Source organism: Lutjanus erythropterus, chromosome 6 (genome assembly GCF_056507025.1).
Source record: "Lutjanus erythropterus isolate fLutEry1 chromosome 6, fLutEry1.hap2, whole genome shotgun sequence".
In the NCBI taxonomy this organism is placed as follows: domain Eukaryota; kingdom Metazoa; phylum Chordata; class Actinopteri; order Lutjaniformes; family Lutjanidae; genus Lutjanus; species Lutjanus erythropterus.
The window spans coordinates 15,095,729-15,118,706 of record NC_139322.1 but is presented as its reverse complement, the minus strand read 5'-3'; the positions used below and the strand labels follow the sequence as shown (position 1 = coordinate 15,118,706).

Here is a 22,978-nt window from a genome sequence, read left to right as displayed (position 1 = left end):
GATTAATCCTGACAGTAGTGCATTAGACAGATAGCGTGTGAAGAAAATCGGGTTCCTCTAACTCCTAATGGTATTTGCAAGAATCCAACGAAAACAACCAATCATAGCCAGCTTCCAACCCAAAACGTCTGTATTTGACAGCCTGCAAATGTGTCTCACACCCAGGTCTAGGGCTGCAACTAACTATTATTTTCATAGTCAATTAATCAGTTGATTATTTTCTCAATTCATTGAATTAATAGTTCATTTTAAAATGCCAAATGTCTTGTTTTTACTCACAACTCAAATATATTCAGATTACTGTCATAGAGTAAAGAAACCAAAAAATATTTACATTTACAAAACTGTAATCAAAGAATTTTGACTTTTGTTCCTTAAAAATTACTCAATCTGATTAATCAATTATCAAAATAATTTCAGATTAATTTAATGAGCAATTGATAAGAAATTAATTACTGCAGCACCACCCTGGTTGTCAAATACCAACATTTAGTATATTTATGGACGCTGCCAATGGCTTTAATAAATTGGTGAGATACCATTCTGATTTTTCTACAGTAATTAAGAAAGACTAACTTAGATGGGTTCCAGGCGATGGACCAGATAGGCGAGGAGGAGCCCCCTGGACGCTCTATCTTGACCTTCTCCTCTCCATTCTTGTTCCGAATGCTCACCACTCCATTCATCATACCAAGCGCGAGGTACTGGCCATCGTTTGTCCACCTTCAATCAAATGAAAAGCCTTCAACATAAATGTGGCACATTAAAAGTGTACCAATGTTGCAGACAGTTCTAACTACAGTCTTCACTTACCCACAACATGTTATTTTGCTGCTCACTTTATGTTTGTTCACAGATTTTTGCTCTGGGGACCACAGACCTAAAAGTGTGAAAGGCAGGTAAGATGTGCAAATATTACATTTTCATACCGTTTATAGGTTTGTGGTAGATTCTGAAGTCCAGTATGGACTCATATTCATGGTCCACTCACCAAAATCACCAGAAGAGCAGGAGGCAAGTTGGTGAGTGACAGGGTTGTAGGCAACACACTGGATAGAATCATTGTGACTGCAGACAAACACATGAAAAACAGAGATAAGGAAGAAAACACACTGCAGAGGATGCCTCAATACTAAAGTGATAAGCCAAAGTGACACTTACGTATATTTTAAAATACCCTCCAGTTTAGACGTCCAGATAATGACGCTTTTGTCTGCTGACCCTGAGGCAAACCTTTTACCTGCAGAAGAATGCCATAGTTACTAAGACAACAGACAAGGACTGATACAGGATAATGTAATGTACAAATTGAAAGCCAGTTTAGTACCATCTTTAGCATAGGCAACACAATAAACTATGTCTTTGTGTCCTTTTAAAGGCTGGATAATACTTCCATCTGCTGTGTCATAAACCTGCAACAGAAATACAATACATTAAATGTAATAATAATTCATGTATTCTTTAGATAATATGTGCCTTGGCCAAAGAAAACAGGAAAGCCTTACCAGGACACGAAGCCCTGCAGCAATGATTAGTTGGCTGCCATCTGGCTTGAAGGCAAGATCATTAACACTGGCAAAGAGAATAATGGTGCAATGGTTATTCAATCAATCTATTAGTCAGTAAACAACAATTGTGTTGATCTGTTCACCATGTAAGTCGTTTACTAAGAAAAGGTGCCAAAGGTGTTTTCACTTCTCAAGTGTGTGGATTTGCTGATTTTTACTATTTCTTTGTCATCAGAATAGCTTTGTATTTTAGACACCTGGTTGGGCAAAACAATTGACAATTCTCGCAGTATAACAAAAACAAATAAGGTAATTTCCTAATTCAGCAGACATCACAAACATTCCATGTCATAGATATGTATGGAATATATATGTTTGTCTGACGGATTCTGATAATTGAATGGTTCATTTTGCATGTGATGCTCAAACGATGCAATAATGTCTAGAAGTTGCGAAAAGTTTGACAAATTCACTGAGAATCAACTCATCAGTTTTGATCAGCAAGCCATTTGAGAGTTGTTACTGTGAAAATTGTATACAATGTGTTAACTCTTTTGCAAACGTATGGAAAAACTTTGCTTTTATGAATGAGAAATTCAAATCGGTTCTGATCAACAAACTAATTATTCGCTTTGAGCTTGTAGCTTTGAAGAAAGAAAGTCTCATTTAAAAACTGAGCCAAAACAAATGAGAAAAACTACAAATGCAAATTAATGTCATTTACAGCAAGCAATGATGTGCAGCAAAACAACCAAGACATAACGACAGCTAGTTAGCTTTAACATTAGCTCCGACCCAACGCTGTATCGTGCTCCAAAAGAAAGGTGACATGCATCACTAGATTTGTTGCACGACATCTCAGATACAAGAAACATACAGTATATTTGGTACTTCTGTCAATAATGAACGATAATCGAATCGTGGGGCTAATGCTAGCTAAGGAGCTGGCTAGCACTAGTTTACATAGCAACCGCCGTTGCTAACCACCTAGCGTTACATCCCAGCAGCGGGCCTGGGCTGGCAACGTAAATATAAAGATCTAAACTCTTACCATTGTTCACGAATTGTTTCTTTCCATACTAAAACGGCTCTCATTTCCACCCTTTAATAGAAAATATTTATAATATTTTTTTATCAACAGGTTGTTGTTTCGTTCGGTCGTTTTTTCATACTAAGCTCAGTTATCATGATTTGATCCTACGGCGCAGACGCGGATCTGCCCACTACTTCCTGCGTGCCTAAGATCTCGCGAGAATTATCATTTTAACCCAAATCGTGATGTTTCCTGAATCCTAACCAACTGTTTTTTTTTTCCCTAAACATAAAAAGATCTTATCCACGACACTGCTACATTTTAAAACTTAGTTAGCTTGTAAAATACGCACAATGAAGAAACAGCGCTTTCAAATGTCGCGAGAGTTTTGCACATCTAGGGTTCCCATCTAGACTATAGACGACCAAAGCAAGCTGTCTGTGCGTGTGTTCGCCACTTCCTCTCCACTCAGGTGTTGACATCAGAAAATAACCGGGAAATCAGTTAAGTAAAGAAAGACGGACTTCGAGTTGGACCAGGATTCATGTAGGTTATGTAAATTACTAAAGAAGACTGTTCTATTAACATTGCTGTGCTTTGCTGCTACTCTCTGCTGTTCAGTAACAACCACACTATGCTATGCTGTGGTACTTAAGTACTTGACGTGATACTGTTTAACACAGAGATGCCATGTATGCTGTTTTTGTAAATTCTGCATAAAGATGACACAACGGCTGGCTACTGAAGTGGGAGTAAAAGTCCGCTGCTGGACAGTGAGCTGAAGGCAATCAGCTGCTAGCACTTCATGATACAAAACAGGTCAGAAGCAACAACCAAAACACACTTTTCAAAATGCATCCTGCAAGCTGTGATATCCAGCTGGAGACCAGTGGAGAGATAAACAACCAAAGTCACAAGGACGAGGGTGATTCGTGTCACACTTCCACAATGCCCCCTGGCTGGATCAGAGAGGTGAGGCAGAGGAAAACAGGCAAGACAGCAGGCAAACTGGACGTCTACATCATAAGGTGATTCATTGTCTTCCTGCTGTCCTCTCTGTATGTTATCATGACTAAGTGCACAGCAGAATCAGTGAGATCAGTGTCCCACTACTTATTTATTTTTTTTATTGTATGTTTTAGAGCTGCAACGATTAATCAACCAGTTGTCAACTATTTAATTAATCACCAACTATTTAGATGATCAATTCAGGGTTCAACATTTGTTTTTTACATGCCCAGCCCCTGTACAAATTGTATTATTAGGTCATTAAATAGCAACAACGACTAAAGTTATGGCTGCAAGGCCTATGAAATGTCAGAAAATAGTGAAAAATACCCATCCCAGTTTTTCAGAATCCAAGGTAATGTCTTTAAATGTCTCATTTTGTCAGTCCAAAACACAACGATATTCAGTTTAATATGATAATAAATGAAGAAGAGCAGGAAATCACCGTATCTGAGAGTCTGAAAACAGCGTTTCCAACCATTTTTGCATGTAAAATTGCTGTAAATAATTAATCTTTTTTACCTCTTGCCTGATTGGGCAACAGTGATCTTATTGTTGAGCCCTGCAATTAACTTGTATGAGTAATTTTGTTTAGAAAAAAAGACAAAATTGTCTGGTTCCAGCTTCTTAAATGTGAATATTTTCTGGTTTCTTTACTACTTTATGTATTTAAACTGAATATTTTGTGGATGTGGACCAAATGAGACATTTGAGGGTGTCATCTTAGACTTGGGGAAACACTGGTCAACATTTTTCACCATTTTGGTGGCCTGGTAGCTCAGTTGGTAAAGCATTTGCCCTAAATACAGAGGCTGTGAGTTCCCTGCAGCGGCCATGGGTGTGACCCACAACTATGGCCCTTTGCTGCATGTCATTCACCTGCACTCTCTCTCCCTTTCCTATCATATTTTCAGCTGTTCTATACATTAAAGGTACAAAAGCCCCTAAAAAAAAAAAAAATCCCCAATTTTCTGATATTTCTTAGACCAAACTAATCAATGAGTTGAGAAAAAAACAAAAATAATCATTCGTTGCAGCCCTATCAGTATCTAATTGGTCTTTCTGTTGTTTAAGTCCCCAGGGGCAGAAGTTCCGGTCAAGAGCGTCTCTGCAGACTTTCCTTCTTGAAAATGGAGAGGGGAACTTGGACATGGACCTTTTTGATTTCACTGTGTCCAAAGATGGTGATGCCACAACTCTCTCCCCAGTGAAACAGAGAAGAAGAAAGAAAAAACATTCAGATGGACAGCAGGAGCATGCAACAGAAACACTGGATCCACCTCCAAATAAATCTAAAAGGGCCTCCTCCTCCCTCAGACGAACCAAAGACAAAAATGTAAAGATTTCAGAGGACGAGAACAATATTAATACTGACACTGTACAAGAGGAGGTTCCAGATGTGCTACAAATACAAGCTGCATCGTCAACCCCGGTGGATGCTGTCACAGTGCAGAGGAGCCCTCAGAGGGTGGGTCTACTGAGAGAGAAGCTCCTCAGATTGACTCCTTCCAGTAACCAACAAAACACTTTGACTGCTCACAAAGACAAACAGACAGACACCCAGCCGCCGTCTGTTCCGACGCTGAATGTTGAGCCTGCCACTGAGAGCGAGAACGAGGGTGAGGACGATGAACGAGGTGGAGATGAGATACAGATTCACAGCAGAGGTGACAACAAGCCTAATTCTGAACTGCAGGCTGACACTGCTGACAGTCACCAGGATGTGGAAGAGGAGGTGTTGTTACCTGACATCACTGCTGAGAGCTGCACACCAGTGAAAGAATCCCAGAATAGTAAGTATGATCTACACACACTCTGACAGCCTGTAAAAGCATCAGCTCAAGTTAGTTTTCTTTGGATCTATTCTTACTTAACTTATTTTTTTTACTTTGGTTTGATTTCATCGTACTATGTAGTGCAAAACAATTTCACTACAATTTCAAATTTTGACATGACAGTTTTTCCTTTGAGTTTCCAGCTGCCTTTACATTTTCAAGTAATAAATACAAAAAATTTCAAAGAAAATTTAAAGAAACCAAATTAGAGGCTGATATATTTGCCTGATATGGACTGATCACTGATATATTAGTATCACTGTGTACATTTTCCTTCATGCACCCAAATTAAAACTTTTCTACAGAACGTATAACGCAGATAACTCGGGATGCTCGGGTTGATTTAGACTGAGCACTATGGGGAACATTTACGAGAAGAAGTGGAGCACCCTGTCAGATAAAATATTCAGTACTTGACTTATATTCATGTTTAATTAGTTGTTGATTGTACTTTTATTAATTATTATTCCCTCAATGTTAATTTCTATAATTGGTTGACAATTATTCAACATGTTAAAGAACATTTAACTTAAATATTTCACTTAAATGTCTTTTAATAAAGTTATTTTTTGAGAAAGCAACCTTCTGAGTAAGTTTGCACAGTCGTATCTGTGCAAAATCAGTGCATAATCCAGATAGAAAAGGTCTATTTTCATTGCAGCTCAAAACAGCCATCATATGAGTAACCTGTGAATTTTTCTCCTCTGAAATCAGTATTTGTCTCAAAAATCCCACATCTGTCAGGCTTTAAAACAAATACACAAGGTTAAATACATAAAAAACCTGAAAAGAAGAAAAATAGAAGGATGGAGAAACATCTAATAAAGAGAGGGGGTAGAAGCACTGGAGTATTTCTGATTGTTATTCTGATGAATGTTTCCTTTCTGCCTAGAGTCCAAGAACCTGGAAGACAAACGAAAAATAAGCCCTTATTTCAGCAAGAAACCCCCCGCAGATGGTAATGTTCAAGTGGTTTATTTAATACAGAAAGCTTGTATATTTTTGTATGTGAGACATAAAGTATACTTCCACATTTATTAAATAAATTTGGGTGTGGCTTAAGAAGACATGTACACCATCTGCACACAGTCCTCAGCCCACCGAGGAGGAAGGCCTTCAAGAAGTGGACACCCCCTCGCTCTCCCTACAACCTTGTACAGGAAACTCTTTTCCATGATCCCTGGAAGCTGCTGGTGGCCACGGTTTTTCTGAATAAGACAAGCGGTACGTCCCAACATGCACATGCAAACATTGCATTGCAATAGTATTGTACTAAAGGATTTTCTTTTACACAATACTCCAGGTAAGATGGCCATACCGGTCCTGTGGCAGTTCTTCGAGCGTTATCCATCTGCAGAGGTGACGCGGGAGGCCGACTGGAAGCCCATGTCTGAGCTCATGAAGCCACTGGGCCTGTATGAGCTCAGAGCCAAAACACTCATCCGCTTCTCAGGTGAATGTGCTTGTACATGATGGATTACAGCATCCACTTCTGTGTGCATGCAGTATGTTTACAGTGGTCAGTAAATACTCAAATCTTTTACTTAAGTAAAGTTACCACAGTGTAAAAATACTCTGTTACACATAAAAGTCATGCCATGCCAAAACCATATTTAACTGAAAGTACAAAAAGTGCAGAATGGCCCATTTTATAATATATATTATTACTAGATTACAATTATTAATGTGTTCATCACTTTAATATTGCGGCTGGTAAAGGTGGAGCTCATTTTAATTACTGTATTTACTCTTGGGTAGCTTAATCTATGATAATACATCTAAATTGCTAAGTTCATTTTTGTTTTATGTTAATAATCTATACCCACAAACTTGTAACTAAACTTACCAGATAAATGTTGTGGAGTAAAAAGTATAATATTTGCCTCCGAGATGCAATGGAGTACAAGTATAAAGTGACAGAAAATGGAAATATTCAAGTACCCTTAAAACTGTACTTAGTTAAAGTACTTGAGTAATGTACTTGGTTACCTTTCACCACTGTATGTTTGTACACAAGATTATTGCAGTGTTTTGCAATGTTTTGTCACCATAGATTTGCATGGCTGAAGCAATACCAATGGCCAAAAAACCCCTGCAATCTATTTCCTCCTCTGTAGATGAATATCTGTCTAAACAGTGGCGTTACCCCATCGAGCTGCATGGTATTGGGAAGTATGGCAACGACTCCTACAGGATCTTCTGTGTGGAAGAATGGAGACAGGTGAGTGTAATCCCAAACATTACACTTTTTACATTAGTTTTGTAATTATAATTAATGTCAGATCTGGTCTTTTTATATCAAAGGTGACACCTCAAGATCACAAGTTGAACAAATATCACGCCTGGCTGTGGAAGAACCACGAAACACTTGGAATCTGAAAACACAAACTGCAAGGAATATTTGTTGGGCCATGGACAAGAAAATCAGATTTATCACAAACAGTTATCTAACAATATTAGTATGATGATAAAATTGCATAGTTAAACCTAAATTGCTTTAAAATTATGCTGCAACATTCTGAAGATATTCTTTAAAAAGTTTTACTCAGTTTGTAATAAAATGTTTTAAATGATTCATAAGTTGAAATGATTCATGAGTTTATTATTCAGTCTGTCTGGTTTCCTTTTGCCATCGGGAGATAATCTTCTGGTCCGTCCATTGTCACAGGCTGATAATCTTTCTTTTTGAGTGCACTGGTGCATGGCTTCACACTCCACGCAGCAGCTTTCTTTTGGTAACCTGATTCCCAAGGCAACTGTTGCCACCGCAAAACACTCAGAGAATGCACAGGCATGTCACGGTTTAATCTACAACTAGTGCCAGTACATTAATCTTCTATATTTACATTTAATGTTGTGTTATGATTTATTGCTAATAGACCTTTAAGAAGAAATCGTGCAGGATTTGACACTTTGTACACTTTAATTCCACAAAGACTGGACTTCTCTGGGAAGCAAACAGAAGAACTTGAACTACAAAATGAAACTACGTAAGAAAACAACTTTGTTTTTCTGATTGTCATCTGTTTTAGCGTTGCCAGTAAACGTGATTAACGTGCTGTGATTATCTCAATCTTCATGATCACAGCAGCCGTCTCCATAGCCTCCACACCAGTGTGTATTCCTCACGACACTCCTCCTGTCCGGCAGAGTCGCTGCTTTGTGGTCACTCCAATGACCTTTCCCATCATCTCAGACTCTGTCCGGCTGAAGACGAGCACTCAGGTGAGCAGAGGTTCGCTGACACTTAAAATTCATTGTCTGGCTGTTTTGCTGTCTCAGAAGAAGATGGTGCTTGCTTTGAAGTAGACAAAAATACTTGCATTAATTTTGTGCCCTAGAGTATTCCACGATTGAACCCTTTACATCCACCTTTGGTCCCTAAACGCACCGTCAGTCTGGAGACGCCGGCTGTTCACCACCACAACCACCAGAGGACACTCATCATGCAGAGGAGAGAGCATTACAGGTGGGAGCATTTGTCCAATAATTAAAATCAGTTGTAACTGATTCTTTTAAACTGAAAATTACTGATTCCACTGTCACAGTCACCGACTTGTAGTTTGTTGATGTGTTAGGTTTCATCAAGTGTGGCGAAAACCGTTTTATGGAACCGGCAGCGAGAGAGAAGAATACAGGTAAAATTATAACCACTTTTACTTCACTTCCTGTACTCTGTACTCTCTAAGTCTTTTTGTGTCATCCTCTAAAACTCTCATTAATGCAGAATGCATGACTTACTGCACACATCAATCTTAACGTTCACTGGTGACAAGGAAAGAGAACAAACAGCAACAGCAATAAAGAAAAATCACCAGTGAACCACTGGAGGGTTTGATCTTCAAGCCTATAAATAGAACCCATAGCTCAGTGTTGTTAGCTTTTCTCATAGCTAACAACATGCTTGAATATGTTTCCCATGTTAAGTTTTTAGATGCGATCATTGATGATCAGCTGAACTCACTGTTGGGTCATGGAGCCACTGCAGGTGGAGTGTGGATGACCAGGGGAAAAATATGGAGGGAAACTAAGTTAAATGAATAAGATTTATGCAGGGAAAATAAACAAACAAGACTTTGCTGATTTTGTCATTCTGACTTTTATTTCACTAGAATTTAACTTTCTTATTAATTTCTTCCCCTATCATTGTTAATAGTGTGAGGTGTGACCTTTTTTGGCTCTGGTTTGACTAGAAAAACATATCTCTTAAGTGTTACACGAAGTGGAAAAAATATTTGCATAATATGGAGAGTAAAAACAATCTTGTTCTTACTTGTCCAGAAACAAAACTCCTCTGGATTTGTATTTCTCTGTGATTTATCCTTTTATATCCTTTGGCACATGTAAAACCTCATACTGCTCCATTATTTCAAACCTTGGATTCAACATTTATAAACTTCAGATAGGTACTTTTCTGTTTCAATTTCATGTTTCTTTGTAACGAGATCACAGATCCACTGTTATCATGTTACTGCTATAAAATTTCTGATGATTAGTATTACCATTTCACCACTTAATTATCGTGATAATCGTGTTTGAAATTCTCCAACATCACCCGAATTTAGCAACCCAGAAGTGGGTGCAGCAAATCATGGTTCCATTTCAAATCATTGAGAGCTTTTCAGTATAAAAATTGGTGAAATTATAAAATAATACTATATGAAGGTAGTGCAAATACACATTATTGTATTCCTTTATTTTTTTCTTCTTGGTCTTTTTATTTTTAAAATTTCGTGTTTGGAAATTATGTTCTCTTCTGTCTTTTATAACCTTTTTAAAATACCTGTGTCTGTAGGTTTTGTGGCAAGTATGTGTAGTTTTATTTAATGTCAGTGATAGGTGGGTGCCTTTTACAAACTCTCAAGGTTTTTTCATCCCACCTGTGCATTTTTTATATGATTGTACTGCATATTTATTCTTTTGTTTAATTTTATTATATGCACAAATATAGAACATAAAAAGTTGTTCTCTCTTCTGTAGGAAGGAGTTGCGAGAGCAGCTAAAGAAGCAGATGGAGGAGAAAGGTGTGGCACTGAAGCTGCAGCTGGCCAGTAAATTGAAGGAAGCAGAGTACGTGCAAGAGGTGGACCGCCTCGCCCTGTCCAGTGACAGAGAGCAAAGGGTGCAGCACAGGAAAGCAATGACGGCGTACAGAGACGAGAACAAGAGGGTAAAGTCCCACACATACATTATGTATCCACTGCTAATGCTTTTATGATTATATTCCATACAGCGCTGTCCTGAAAATGCTTCAACATGCCAGCTGCTCTCAGGTTACAACAATATAGGGAGGAGTGTTTGAGGTTTTTCTCTTGTCTCTGTCTCTGTGTGCGTGCAGCTAATGGAGCAGAGCTGGAGGGACAGAGCACTAACACGCTCCCAGGAGGCCCTGAAGGAGAGAGAGCTGCTGTGCCTCAACCCCATTAACTGGAGTGGAACACTGAAATAGGTTGAACCTCAACATCCAGGGTCAAAACCTCAGACTCAGGCCTCGCTGTGCTGTACTGTAGCAGTTTGTTGCACGTGAGTGTCAGATGGAAATGGGATGCAACATATATAGTACATGTAATTTGTGCTGTGATAGCCATTGAAGGAACTTTAGAGGGATATATGTAGGATTTTCTAAACTGGGAAGAGCCAAATGAAGCTCTGAAATGAAGGTTGTCTTATCTGCTGCTGTGGGTCCCGATATAGTAAAGATTTACAAGGACTTAATAGCAGAATATGGCAGAAATTGAATATAATATTCCTAAGTATGTCTTCATTAGTGTGTAATCGCCTGAATAGTGTTTTTGTTACCTTAGAATGAGCTGTTTGAATCTACAGAGGGTGCAGGTCCTCATGGTCCTGTCTAAATTTGCAAAGCTTTCACAAGATCAGTACGCATTGTTTCTACTGAAACATAACAGCGCAATGCAACACAGTGGCCTCGATGGAAGCTGACCCGCTCTCTCTATGAATAAGGGCTCATGCTAAGGTAATGACAACAAAATCATTCTTATTTTCAGGTGATTATTAACTGATGACAATGTCACTGTCACTTCTGCCATTAAATCCATGCAAATCTTACACACCAGACCTTTAAATCTCACAGCCATAAAATACTTTGAACAAACTTCTTTCACATATGCAGTAGGACTCCCTAAGAGCTGTAAACACACTTTAATTTGTAAGAAACAAATCCTTTAAAAGGTTTCTCCTAGTGATTGACTTCCTGCATTCCCTATAATTTATAATGCAACAGAAAGAAGAAAATACTTTTCCACAAGCTAGAATGTTTTTCTTCGGTTCATGTGAAGACCAGGAGGAGCTTGAAAAAAATTAAATTAAAAATTCCAAATGAGAAAAATCATGAGGAGTGAGTGAAGGAGTTTTTATTGTAAAGCAAACACCTATAATAAATAATGACTCTGTGGACAACTTTCCACACCAGGAAAACCAAAGATAAATTAGATGGACGGGTAAGGAAGGATGCTTCAGTGGTTTTCTAACATGATGCTACTATATCTGCTTGAATTACAATTAACCAGATAAAAAAAACCTGCATTGAAAATGCACACAAAAATACACAGAGGAAATATCAAGAGCAAAATATGATAAATATCCTTCTGATAAATATTGCTTTCAAAATAAATTAAAGGCAACATAAAATGGCTTTAATCACTCAGATGAGAGCTGGTATTTATCTAAGCACATTCCCTCACACACTCGATAGCAGTAGTGTTGATGATCCAGCAGCTGTTGAAGTCAGTCTTCCATGCCAAAGTAAGACAAATAAATACATACAGTGTAGTACCTTTCATTTAAAATCCTATTTTCATGCATTATTACTAAAAAGAATCATTCAGTAAATAAGGAGGTAAAACGTCATTCTGTGAACATAAATAACCAGTGGTTCATAATGGAAATATCCCAGAGTTTCCATGAGCTTTCTTTTTTAAAATTCCCTTATCTAACCCCATGCCTGATGCAAGAAGCTTAGGTGTTACAGTGACCTGCGTACCGCTCAGTCTAAAAGAAAACCTCTGCTTCATAGTATTGATATAATGAAAAACAAGACAGAGATGATGACAGGAGGTTTTGATTGTGTGGAGGAAAGAGACGACATCATTTCTTGAGCAACATCGAGGCCAGATGAGACATCAAAATGCATAATAGATTTTTAACAATCAGTAGTGGTCTTCGTGTCACCCTTGTTCCCAACAAAGTGGAGGTAGGGGATAAAGTTCAGTTCCTTTATATCAGTGCAGTGTTGCTTTGTTATTCCTCTTCAAGCTTCATGGCTCCAGAGCCTTCAAGTTTTCACTTCTTCCTGCATTATCCTATTCATGAACATAAATGAACCCAAGCCCTTTCAAGTAACTCCCCAACCCCAAATAAATCCCTGAAAGGCTGCCATTGTAGGGATAGTTTCCTGCCCCCGTTTGGCTGGTATTCCAAGGTCCTTTCTCAAATCGTGGCCCCAGACAGTCTAGCGTCCCTTCAGGAATCCATCCAGCATGTAGTCTCCCTTTTCTGTCAGCCAGTATCCCGCCATAGCAGCCACACCTCCGATGAAAATAGCAGTGAAAACCATGTCACCCTTAGCAGCGAGCGTAGCCAGGGCACAGATTACAACGCCGAAGAACATCTGCTGCAGTACGAGGACCTCCTCATCTGTTATGTCGTCAAACAGGCCCTTCTCTGGCCCAGCTGAGGATGTAGAGGAAAAGAAATTCAACCAACAGCTCTGAGAAGCTGTCAGCAATGTATTTGTATATTTACTGCTACGACTACTTACCAGTAGGGGTGGTGAAAAAAATCGATTATTAATTAATCGCGATTATGTTATGGACGAGTATGAATCGATTATAAAATTTTCAAAAATCAATTATTTTTTGCATTATTTTATTTTGAAAAAATGTTATCCCGCGGTCAACAGAAGTTGAATGTCATGCGAGCGCGCCCAGTTCCAATTCGCAAGTGCGTGCAGTGGCCAGAGCGAGTGAGCCGTATGAGCAGGTGTGTAAAATGGACGAGGATCAAGCAGCAACGAGCAACCAACGAGCAACCAACTAGGGCTGCAACGGATCGCAGTCGATCACATGTGAGCATCATAGTTTTACTGTCACTGTTATTGACTATTACTGTTACTTATACTTTTGTATAAGTTATAATACCCGACATCTCAATGCAGAGTTGCACACAGGACAGACACTGCTGTGTGCAGCGCATCTCTGTGAAGGGCGACTGATTTAAAAGCCGTCACATCGCCTTGAGTGAAATCCAGACCATAACTTTTTTCACTGATGTAACTCTGCTATCACCAAAGAAACAGATCAAAAAACTGTGATGTTCATTGAAACTTTGGTGATATCAGCTGTCTTAACTTCTGCACAGCTCCTTTCTGCTCACTGGTGCAGCTCTGTCTCACCCCATCTGTGACACAGTGTGTCTGCCGATTGATCATGACTTCTAACCAATCAGATGCTGTGCTGTAGGTGGGACATTGAACCAGGCTACAGAGCGCAGTTGTGTATTATACTGTACAGTGTATAATGATCTAATATATGTATAGTGTGTACATAGTACAGCACTGTATAAGTTTGAAGTTTTTAATATTACCATTATCATTACTATTATCATCATTATTATTACATAACTATGGTGATAATTACAGACAGGCAAAGATCAAAGACAAGTGCATTTTTTAAATAATTTAACCCTAATCCCACCACTTTTTTCTTTTTTGCACTACACAAGAAGTGCTTTGAGTTGTTACTCAATAAAAGAGTTAAGTAATTCAGCAACTGACTGTTTTGTTTCTTTTTTATAACTTTGTGGTGTATTTTGGGTTACTGTTGTTAAATCGGAATTCAATAATCGCTAATCGAGAATCGGTAATAATCGAAAATCGGCTGGTAATCGAATCGGGACCTCAATAATCGTAATCGAATCGGATCGGGAAATCAGACAGATTAACCACCCCTACTTACCAGGAGGCTTATTCTCAACACAGATGCTGTCTCTTCTGATGAATCCATCAGCACAGTCACAGTGGAAGGAGCCCTCCTCATTGATACAAGCCTCATTGAGTCCTGGGCATGCTATTGCACGTTCGCTACATTCATCGATATCTGCGCAAGTAAGAAAAAGAAAAACAGAAATCAGGGAAGATACTACCGAAGCTAAAAACAGACATGCTTTTTAATGTCATTATCCAAAGATAACGAGTTAAATCAATATCAAGATAAAGTTAACTTGTGATAACAGGTTAATTAATCTTGTTATCTCATGAAATCAAAAGACAGATTTCTCAAGATAACAAGACAATTTTATTTAATAATCTTATTACTTAATGGTACCAGAGTTTAGCAATATCATGGCAACATGCATAGATGGCATCTTGACAACTGTAGCAACTGAATTAAGCTAAAAAGGTCACATCAACCAGAACTGTTGCACACTAATAAATAAAGCCAGTAGCCAGATGTGTATTATGGTTCCTATATTCAATCATGCAGCACAAAACTGAGACAGAGGAGATGCACAGATATGGCTCTTCCCCCTTAAATGTCCTTCAAAATTGAACTATAGGGTGGAGCAGTGGACTAAGCAATCACAACAGTTGACATAGAAACAAACGCTGCACTGACAGTTTTGGCCTGTTGCTGAAAAACACCGCTACACTGGACTACAGGGTATGTAATGTCAGCAGGGTAGCTGCCTTTCCAACGTTTACAGTTCTCAACAGATTTCAATGATTCATGTTATGTGTAAGGATTTTTGATCCACATGAAGTAGGAATTTTTTTTCTCTCTAACTTACTCCACATAGATCATGAACCCTTGAATATAAAAACAACTCACTGAAATCGGTTGATACATGTAAATGCTAGAGAGTTTTTTGTTCAGAAAAAAAAACCTCATTTCTTATTTACATGTATTTGTTTACAGGCCTGTCTTGCCCTGCCCAATATGGCCGTGATGTTGATGTACGATCCACAGGCCAATGCAGTGTCTCCATACATATCTTTGGTTCTTGTAAATAAGAATTGACCTGCCTGGTTAAATAAAGGAAAAAGAAAATTTAAAAAAAGAAAGAAAAAGACACACTATGAAGCTGCAGCTGGGCTAGTCTTCTCTTAAAATGATGAGCACTGATCTGAATGTTATCTTCTAACAGAAAGTCATCGAAGCTGTGTCAAAGTCGCACTCTGATCAGTGCATCAGACTGTTATGCTTGCTGGTGTAAAGGAGTTCATTCTGTCCAGTTGCTGTTATTTTACCATTTATAGTGTATTATTTGTTTCCCACTAGGACTGGTGCATTGTCAGTTGTGTAAGTTGTGCCCAGTGCATGTATATGCCCCACATGCTGTTACTAGTCCACCGTATCCTGTCCCAATTCAACTTCTGGAGCTTATTTCAACAAAGCTGGCTGTGAGAGATCGAATATGAATCTGTTGTTATCAGAAAAGTAATGCTTATGCCTGATTCATCGCACAATGCAAGAGAGAGAACACAACTGCTGCATTGTCTTGGCACTCTTGATCTATGATAAGCAGAGGAAACAACCTTTTGTTTTCACATTATCTCAAGATAACAAAACTTGTTTACTCAAGATAACTTGATAAATTAACCCATTATCGTGATAAAACCAGCTTTGTTAGCTCAAGAATCTCAAGCAAAATAATTAACTTGTGAACTTGAATGGCATTATAAAAAATATGTCAGCACAGCCGCTCTCAGCTTCTGTAAGATAAAGAGGTGTGGCAGCAAAAAGAAACAAAAACACTATATGCATCCTTACCAAGACACTTTGCTCCCTTCAATCTGTAGCCACGTGAACATTTCTTACAGCGGGCAGGACCACTACCCATGCAGCCCACACACGCCTGGTCACAGCCTGGATACAACAAGGCAAGGCATGTTTACTTATATAGCAGCATTCAGGCACATGGCAAGTAAAAGTGCTGTACAGAAGCATAGAAATGCATTAAACAAAATGCTAAGAGAACATTAAAATTGCATTTAAGAAACCATGAAAACAAAAGCAAACAAATATGAAAATAATAGCTACAGATTACTTTATCAAGAACTTATGTATCTGCTTAATTGGAAAGCTGCAGTAAACAATGTTTTACTCCCTGATTTGAATGAGCAGACAGTTTTGGAAAACCTTGGGTAATCAGGACGCTTGCTTCACAGGTGAGGGGCATAGAAACTAAAGGCTGCTTCACTTTGCTTTGTTTAGAGCCTGATAACATTGACTACATTTACATGCACTCTTGTTTACCACTAATATTCAGAATAGGTCACTTCTGGTACTGGGGGGGGGCTTTTTTGGCTTTATTTTTGACAGTGACGGCTGAAGATATGACAGGAAAGGGAGTACAAAGAGAGGGGATGACACACGGCAGTCACTGCAGAGGACCAACAGCCTCAGTACATGGGGCACATGCTCTACCAACTGAGCTACAGGGGCACCCCAGGCCTGAGACCATTTAGTACTTTACAAGTTAGTAATAAGATGTTAAAATCTATCCTTTGACACACAGGAAGCCAGTGCAGTGATTTAAGCACCAGTGTAATGTGCTCCATTCTCTTAGCGTGACTGCAGACTCTGAGTGAGCTGAAGCTGTCTGATTGAATTTTTTACTCAGACCTTTGAAGACACAGTTATAATAGTCCAGCCTGCTGAAAATGAAAGCATGAACATGATTTTCTATATCTTGTTTGGACAGAAATCCTTTAATTCTTGCTATGGTTTTAAGATGGTAGCAGGCTGATTCAGTAATTGTCTTAATATGACGGTTGATATTTAGGTCAAAGTTCATAATTACACCATGACTTCTGTCTTGATTTGTAGGTTTTACTGTCAGGAATTCAAGGTGTGCACTGACTTCATCTTTGTTCTTTGGAGCCAAAAACAATTATTAGCCAATTAAAAATGTATTTATCAATAGTCTAGAAATGGTAAACTTGACGTTGTTTCGTCTGGTGAAACTATTTGTTGAATAAGGAAACTTAAAACAAACTTCAAATGAGAAAAAAAAAAAAATGAAAATGAGAAAAAAAGGTTTTTGCCTTTTGTATCTAATTACTTATTTTTCAATTAATCAATTGTTAGGGTTTTCAATCATTGGTTAAGGAAAATGTACAAAATAGGAGCTGAGCTGTTGGAAATTATAAATGACATTGTTCACTATTCATATATAATAGTTAGTTGCAGCCCTACATCCAACCAACAACCAGCAACAGCTGATTTTGTATTAGAATTTCACCGTTTTAGAAATCTGACTAAAAACCAGCTTCTTATCACACTTTAAAAATAATTTAAAGAAAAGAAAAATCACAAGAGCTGCATATAATCTACAAATCTTGAGGGAAGCGTACTGAAGTCAAATACAGTGTTTTCATCGGGTAGAATATAGCACGCTGACACCAGTAACTTAAACAGCAACTACAAACGAGAACATACCTCTGCATTCATATGATCCGTCTGTGTTGTGACAGTAAGTGTTAGAGGGACAGCGAGCCAGCTCTGTACCGCACTCGTCGATGTCTAAGAGAAACAGAAGGGCGGTCAGACAACACATATCAGAAAACTGGCACAGAGTCACTGACATGATAACACATGATGACCTCTGAAGCCACACTCACCCACGCACTTGTTGTCATGAAGCATCCAGCCGGGTTTGCAATCGAGGCATTTGTAGTCCTGTGGCCCTGAGCATTTCTTGCACGAGTGGTAACAAGCTACAGCAGATAACAGATGAGGAGACAGCGAAAAGGTCAATTTTTAGATGACCTCAAACAGCAATAAATCCATGTTGGGAGGTGAAACAATTGTCTGAATGTGCGGCACCTGCACAGGCTCCTGTGCTGCTGTTGGAGCTCTTCTCTCTGAAGTAGCCGTCAGCACAGCTCTGGCACAGATGGCCCGAATATCCAGGATCACAGACACATTCTCCGTCTCCAAGGCGAGTCCCCTCCCCCTCACAGCGGCCCAGACCTCCACACACACCACCGGGACCAGATGGACACTCTGCATTGGATAAATGTGCTTTTTAGTAGTGCTCTGGAATTTTCTGAATTGACATGGTGATTTTTATGTATTCATAAAGTCTAATTCCTTCTTCAAATGGGACAACAAAGGATAAATGAGGTTTGGCATGTTTTTTTTATACTGATATCAAAGAAATAAAAAAAAAAAAATAAGGACAGTTCATTTTATCTTAAACATTTATGCTTTGCTTGGTGCCAGTTCCATTAAAGTGAAGTGTCCCTTGAAAATACTGAGTACAGGGTAAATAAATCCTGTTAACAATATCAGTATTATTCCTTCCTTTTATTTCAGCTGCTTTACCATGATTGATAGGGCTAATAATAGCTAATGTTAAGGGAATATCACATATTCAAGTGTTTACAAACCTCCTGATTGTTAATTTCGCATTGGTAGGCCATAAACTAACCATAAAATAATACACATACTGTATGTTGTAGCTATTCTTGGCCCTGTCCATCATGGTAAACCAGCTTCTGAATCAAAATAAAGGAAGAGAAAAGCAACCATACAGATCTTGTTAACAATATTTATTTAACCTTAACTCAATATCTTCACTGGATACTTTGTAAGTATGAAGCATTGGTGGTTGAACTCCTACAGTATATCAAGTACTAGTGACTTCTAATAACAGAAGAAAAAAGACAGGACTTAAGATTGTTCATAAGACTGTGCATGAGGCGAGGATAAGTTTGTGATTTTTCTTGTTTCTCTTTATACTATTCCAAGATGTACATTGTAAATTGTAGTGTTTGGGTTTTGAAATATTAACAGTGGTCTCATCATAATGGATAAGGATGTTTTTATTGAATTTAAATTTAATGTTACTATGTTTTGTCTAGAATCGGCTATTTCATTCAGTTTTGAAAATTGCGTACCGTTGAGACACACAGTTTTCATACACTGTCTTGTCTTTTTTAGTTTCCTTGGCTGATATCGGGAAGCTTCTGCTTAATACTTAATTTTTTTCACACCTTTGCAGTCAGGTCCAAAGCGTCCAGGTGGACAGCAGAGCCTCAGCTCCTCTATGCACAGCCACTCAAACAGGTCCGGTGCTTCCTGCTGCCTGCAGAACACAAACATCATGTCAGTTACGGAGTTAAAACTGTTTCAATTAAAAAAATAAATGTAGGATGAAAACTTTCTCCCATGAAATTCCAGAAAAAATATACTAGATAATTCACATCTGGGCTCAAATAACTATAAATAGGCCAACATCTGGCTGATAATATCATCTGATTGACATATCTGTCTAGCTCTGATGCACGTATCTCATTTACCTGTGGAACCACCATGTCTCCACTTGGTCCTCTATCTGCTCCAGCAGCTGGTTACATTCAAAGTCTGTTTTCTCACAGGCAGCTTCTACAATCTCCAGGAGCCGAGTCTCACTGAAACAACAGAGCAGCAATTAGAGACGTTAAAGACTTGAGTAGTCTAACAGAACAGATGCTGTCCCATCCCCACCCCCTAAAGAATAATGGAGCCTTCCTCTGTTCCACTGAGAGGTTTCACTCCCCTCAGTGGACTGACATTTAAAATAGACACACATTCACACATGAGAAAATATCATATCAACTGAGTCACATTATTCGGGATAGTTCCAGTCAAACAAATCCAAGACAGATCAAAGTAGGAGTTGGTTATTTAAAGACTTAATTATATGATAATTTGCATTATTTGTTAGCATTTATGATATCACGTATTGTCTGACTATAGCACAATCCCTGTGGATTAAGTAAATGAATGAGAAAGTCCTAATTTTCAAGAAACTTGATAAAGTGTAGGTGTGACTCCAATTTAAAGTCTCTCTTACCTGCGTGCATACTTTGCCAGTTTTTCTTCTTCCCAGGCAGTGTTACCTCCCCCAAAGTTCTTGTTGGCTGTCTTCTCCAGGCCCTTCGAAAGTGAGAAATTAGAACTCAGGAATACTTAAAAACTTGGCTTAAGAGAACAAGCATGAACCGATGGTACATTAACTTAGCTGCAGTACCTTAATGAAACTCTCTGTGAGTTTTCGGCAGGTCTGGCATGGTGCAGTCTGGACTCTCACCACAGAGAGCTCTGAGAGAAGCACCAGAGCAGGCAGGAACGGCCAGGCCCACGACATGATCCTTCAGAAAAAGAAACGTAATGCAGTAGTAATGTATGGCAAATTAAACTTTTCAGGTTTAAATATTTTTCAGTGATCATCACAGCAAGTATCATCAAATACTCTTATACTTTAATAAAAACTTTACTTAAGTTTAGGGATGGCCAATCAATTGGGCAAAATCACAGGATCAAATGATCCATCAGCCTAATCTATCATGCAAGTGCTTAACTAAACTTTGAGCTACATGTCATAAAGAGAGGTGTCATAAGTGACACAGATGAGCAGCATGCGTCACATGAACATTAGCTAAAACATCAGTGAGACCTGGCAGCAGTGCTGTTATCATGTCAGCTATGTGCAGTTTTTTTTTTTTTAGCTCAAGGTGAAAAAAAAAACATAACAGCAAAGTACAATTTATTTACATTTCATTTTTAGTGTTTGACTGGTGCTGACCAATTATAAATATTGTTAAAAGTTCTGCCTGTGAACAAGTTTAAATAAAAAGAAGCAGTAATACTGCATAACTGAGTCATGTTATAGGCTATGTATTTCTTCCATCACAATAGTAGAATATTTGTTTCATAGTTTGAGCGTGATGTTTTTTAGATAGCTTGGTTAAGCCAAGTATTGTTGTAAATGTATTTTGCAGATACTCACGGTTGCAATATCAGACAAGAAAAAGTGGTATCAAGCCTAGTTTCCCTAAAGCCCTGACATAATCCTATTCTCTTTTATCTTACACATGTTATATCCCCTGACATATATTGCATCAACTACATTACTGTATGTAGAGGAGGCGGACAAAACAACAAAGGCATGCAAAAACATTTTTCCCCCTTTGGCTGACGACTTAAGTCACTTGCATATTTTACCAGCATTTGGCTGGCGGGTGGCTGATGCTAATTTTGTGCCCTACACGCAATATAAACCAACATGAAATATAATGTTTATTATTAATTGTGATAGCATGTTGAGATATATTAATATTACTATCCTACACACAATTCAACCCTAAAGTGTTTCAGTAACGGGCATACAAATGTTATATTCTTTCAGTCACTTGTTAGAAAAGCTTTAAGACACACAGCTTTTAGCCTGGTCGGGATGCTCTTCTCTCACCGCTAGCTTAGCTTAGCTAGCTCAGCATCAGCACCACACCAAATTAGCCAACTAGCAGCTGGCTAAGGTCAGAAGTTAGCTACTAGCCGAAGCTAACGCTGCGTTTCACAGTGCGATAATCCGTAAACTGTATTTTTAAAGTCTACTGTACTCAGCGATAGCGTCCTCCTGATTATATTCAACGTTAAATATCTTGCTAAGTAATGTGTGTTGCAGTTAGCCGAACTATTTATATTAGCTAGTCTGTTCCTACCTCACTGCAAAGCCACCAGGTCCGCTGCACCACTGATGATTGTCTGATTCCCTGCTGGTTCACACAATGCAGGCAGGAGTTTCACATCTTGGACGGCCACTTTTATTGCTTCAAGTGTGCCATTTTAGTCGATAAACCGGCCAGCTGAATGACTAGCTAAGCTAAAGCTGCTACAGCTCATACAAGCTAATGTGGCGGCTCTGCTGCTGTATGATGAATCAATGAGCTGCTTCCAGTTGGTTCTCTGTTGTCCAGCTGAGATACACAGGATGGGATGGCACCGCCCAAACCCGCTGGGATTTAATTCATTAACCAATCACTATACAGCCAATTTATACACACGGTCTCCTCTGTCAGTGATGTCAGATAGAAACGACAGTCTTTTTTTCCTTTCATTCATTCATTCAGTTTTATTTTATTTTATTTAAATTTAATTTAATTTAATTTAATTTAATTTAATTTAATTTAATTTAATTTAGTTTAGTTCATTATTATTATTATTATTATTTATTTTATATTTTCTACTTTTAAATGGTCCATCTTACTCACCAAAACTGCCAACTGGTCTGCACTACCATGTACACCTATTGTGCAATGTTAGTACTTATTTTCAGGTATAATGTCACTTCATGCTGTGCAATATTTTACTTCAATCGTAAATTCAATTGCTGAGTCTCATTGTACCTATGCTTATATTTCCCTTGTTTATACTGACCCTATTTTTATATTTTCTGTTTATAGTGTTGCTATTTTTATTCTTTTTTCCCGTTTAAAGTGTTCATATGTTTTATATTTCCTCTTGCTAATTTTTTTTATATATTATTTTTTCTTTTTCTTTTTTTTTTTTTTTTTTGCTTGTTTATATTGCTATCCACTTTGCTGATCCAGCACCATAAATTTCCCCATTGTGGAACTAATAAAGGAATATCTTATCCAAGTTTCATATCCTGTGTATTCTGTAGTACTGACACAGAGACAATTGTACATTTATTTTATGAATGCATTTTATGCCAAATTCTGCAGGTTTGATCACAAATATGTTTTTGATTACAGCTGCAACAACAAATCAATTATTAATTGC

The 22,978-nt window shown here is 38.3% G+C and overlaps 4 protein-coding genes across 4 annotated transcripts in view; 2 read left to right on the top strand and 2 right to left on the bottom strand.

The window, feature by feature from the left end:
• The window catches only part of ift122 (intraflagellar transport 122 homolog (Chlamydomonas)), a 40,104-nt gene extending 37,082 nt beyond the window's left edge, over positions 1-3,022 (bottom strand). Inside the window, exons 1-7 of the mRNA XM_084720774.1 lie at positions 2,560-3,022; positions 1,506-1,572; positions 1,328-1,412; positions 1,162-1,240; positions 992-1,068; positions 814-880; positions 577-723 (exon numbers count right to left, since the gene is read on the bottom strand). Of these exons, the coding sequence (XP_084576900.1) occupies positions 577-723; positions 814-880; positions 992-1,068; positions 1,162-1,240; positions 1,328-1,412; positions 1,506-1,572; positions 2,560-2,603 (566 nt within the window). The 5' untranslated portion in view covers positions 2,604-3,022. The remainder of the gene's footprint in view (positions 1-576; positions 724-813; positions 881-991; positions 1,069-1,161; positions 1,241-1,327; positions 1,413-1,505; positions 1,573-2,559) is intronic.
• A 341-nt stretch (positions 3,023-3,363) lies between these two features.
• mbd4 (methyl-CpG binding domain protein 4) lies at positions 3,364-7,957 on the top strand. The gene is made up of 7 exons (XM_084720776.1): positions 3,364-3,569; positions 4,624-5,342; positions 6,277-6,342; positions 6,474-6,608; positions 6,688-6,837; positions 7,502-7,605; positions 7,689-7,957. Exons 1-7 carry the CDS (start codon positions 3,394-3,396, stop codon positions 7,761-7,763), a joined length of 1,425 nt encoding a protein of 474 aa, XP_084576902.1. The 5' UTR covers positions 3,364-3,393; the 3' UTR covers positions 7,764-7,957.
• A 150-nt stretch (positions 7,958-8,107) lies between these two features.
• On the top strand, positions 8,108-11,043 carry LOC146325035 (uncharacterized). The gene is made up of 6 exons (XM_084720778.1): positions 8,108-8,374; positions 8,473-8,609; positions 8,726-8,853; positions 8,963-9,022; positions 10,365-10,554; positions 10,723-11,043. Exons 1-6 carry the CDS (start codon positions 8,365-8,367, stop codon positions 10,831-10,833), a joined length of 636 nt encoding a protein of 211 aa, XP_084576904.1. The 5' UTR covers positions 8,108-8,364; the 3' UTR covers positions 10,834-11,043.
• A 700-nt stretch (positions 11,044-11,743) lies between these two features.
• creld1b (CRELD disulfide isomerase 1b) lies at positions 11,744-22,266 on the bottom strand. The gene is made up of 11 exons (XM_084720775.1): positions 21,898-22,266; positions 20,424-20,545; positions 20,247-20,329; positions 19,711-19,821; positions 19,405-19,496; positions 18,233-18,412; positions 18,028-18,123; positions 17,846-17,929; positions 16,175-16,270; positions 14,360-14,500; positions 11,744-13,076 (listed from the first exon to the last, which is right to left on the bottom strand). The coding sequence occupies exons 2-11, from the start codon at positions 20,538-20,540 to the stop codon at positions 12,856-12,858; spliced, it is 1,221 nt and encodes a 406-aa protein (XP_084576901.1). The 5' UTR covers positions 20,541-20,545; positions 21,898-22,266; the 3' UTR covers positions 11,744-12,855.
• Between the last annotated feature and the right edge of the window lie 712 nt (positions 22,267-22,978).

Coding starts and splice junctions, on each gene's coding strand:
- mbd4 (XM_084720776.1), top strand. CDS start 3,394: ATGCATCCTGCAAGCTGTGATATCCAGCTGGAGACCAGTGGAGAGATA. Junction 6,838..7,501: donor AACACTCATCCGCTTCTCAG/GTGAATGTGCTT, acceptor CCTCCTCTGTAG/ATGAATATCTGTCTAAACAG. Junction 7,606..7,688: donor GTGTGGAAGAATGGAGACAG/GTGAGTGTAATC, acceptor TTTATATCAAAG/GTGACACCTCAAGATCACAA.
- LOC146325035 (XM_084720778.1), top strand. Junction 8,854..8,962: donor CAGAGGAGAGAGCATTACAG/GTGGGAGCATTT, acceptor TTGATGTGTTAG/GTTTCATCAAGTGTGGCGAA. Junction 10,555..10,722: donor ACAGAGACGAGAACAAGAGG/GTAAAGTCCCAC, acceptor GTGTGCGTGCAG/CTAATGGAGCAGAGCTGGAG.
- creld1b (XM_084720775.1), bottom strand. CDS start 20,540: ATGTCGTGGGCCTGGCCGTTCCTGCCTGCTCTGGTGCTTCTCTCAGAG. Junction 19,822..20,246: donor CTGGCAAAGTATGCACGCAG/GTAAGAGAGACT, acceptor CTGTTGTTTCAG/TGAGACTCGGCTCCTGGAGA. Junction 18,413..19,404: donor CTTTGGACCTGACTGCAAAG/GTGTGAAAAAAA, acceptor TATCCAATGCAG/AGTGTCCATCTGGTCCCGGT.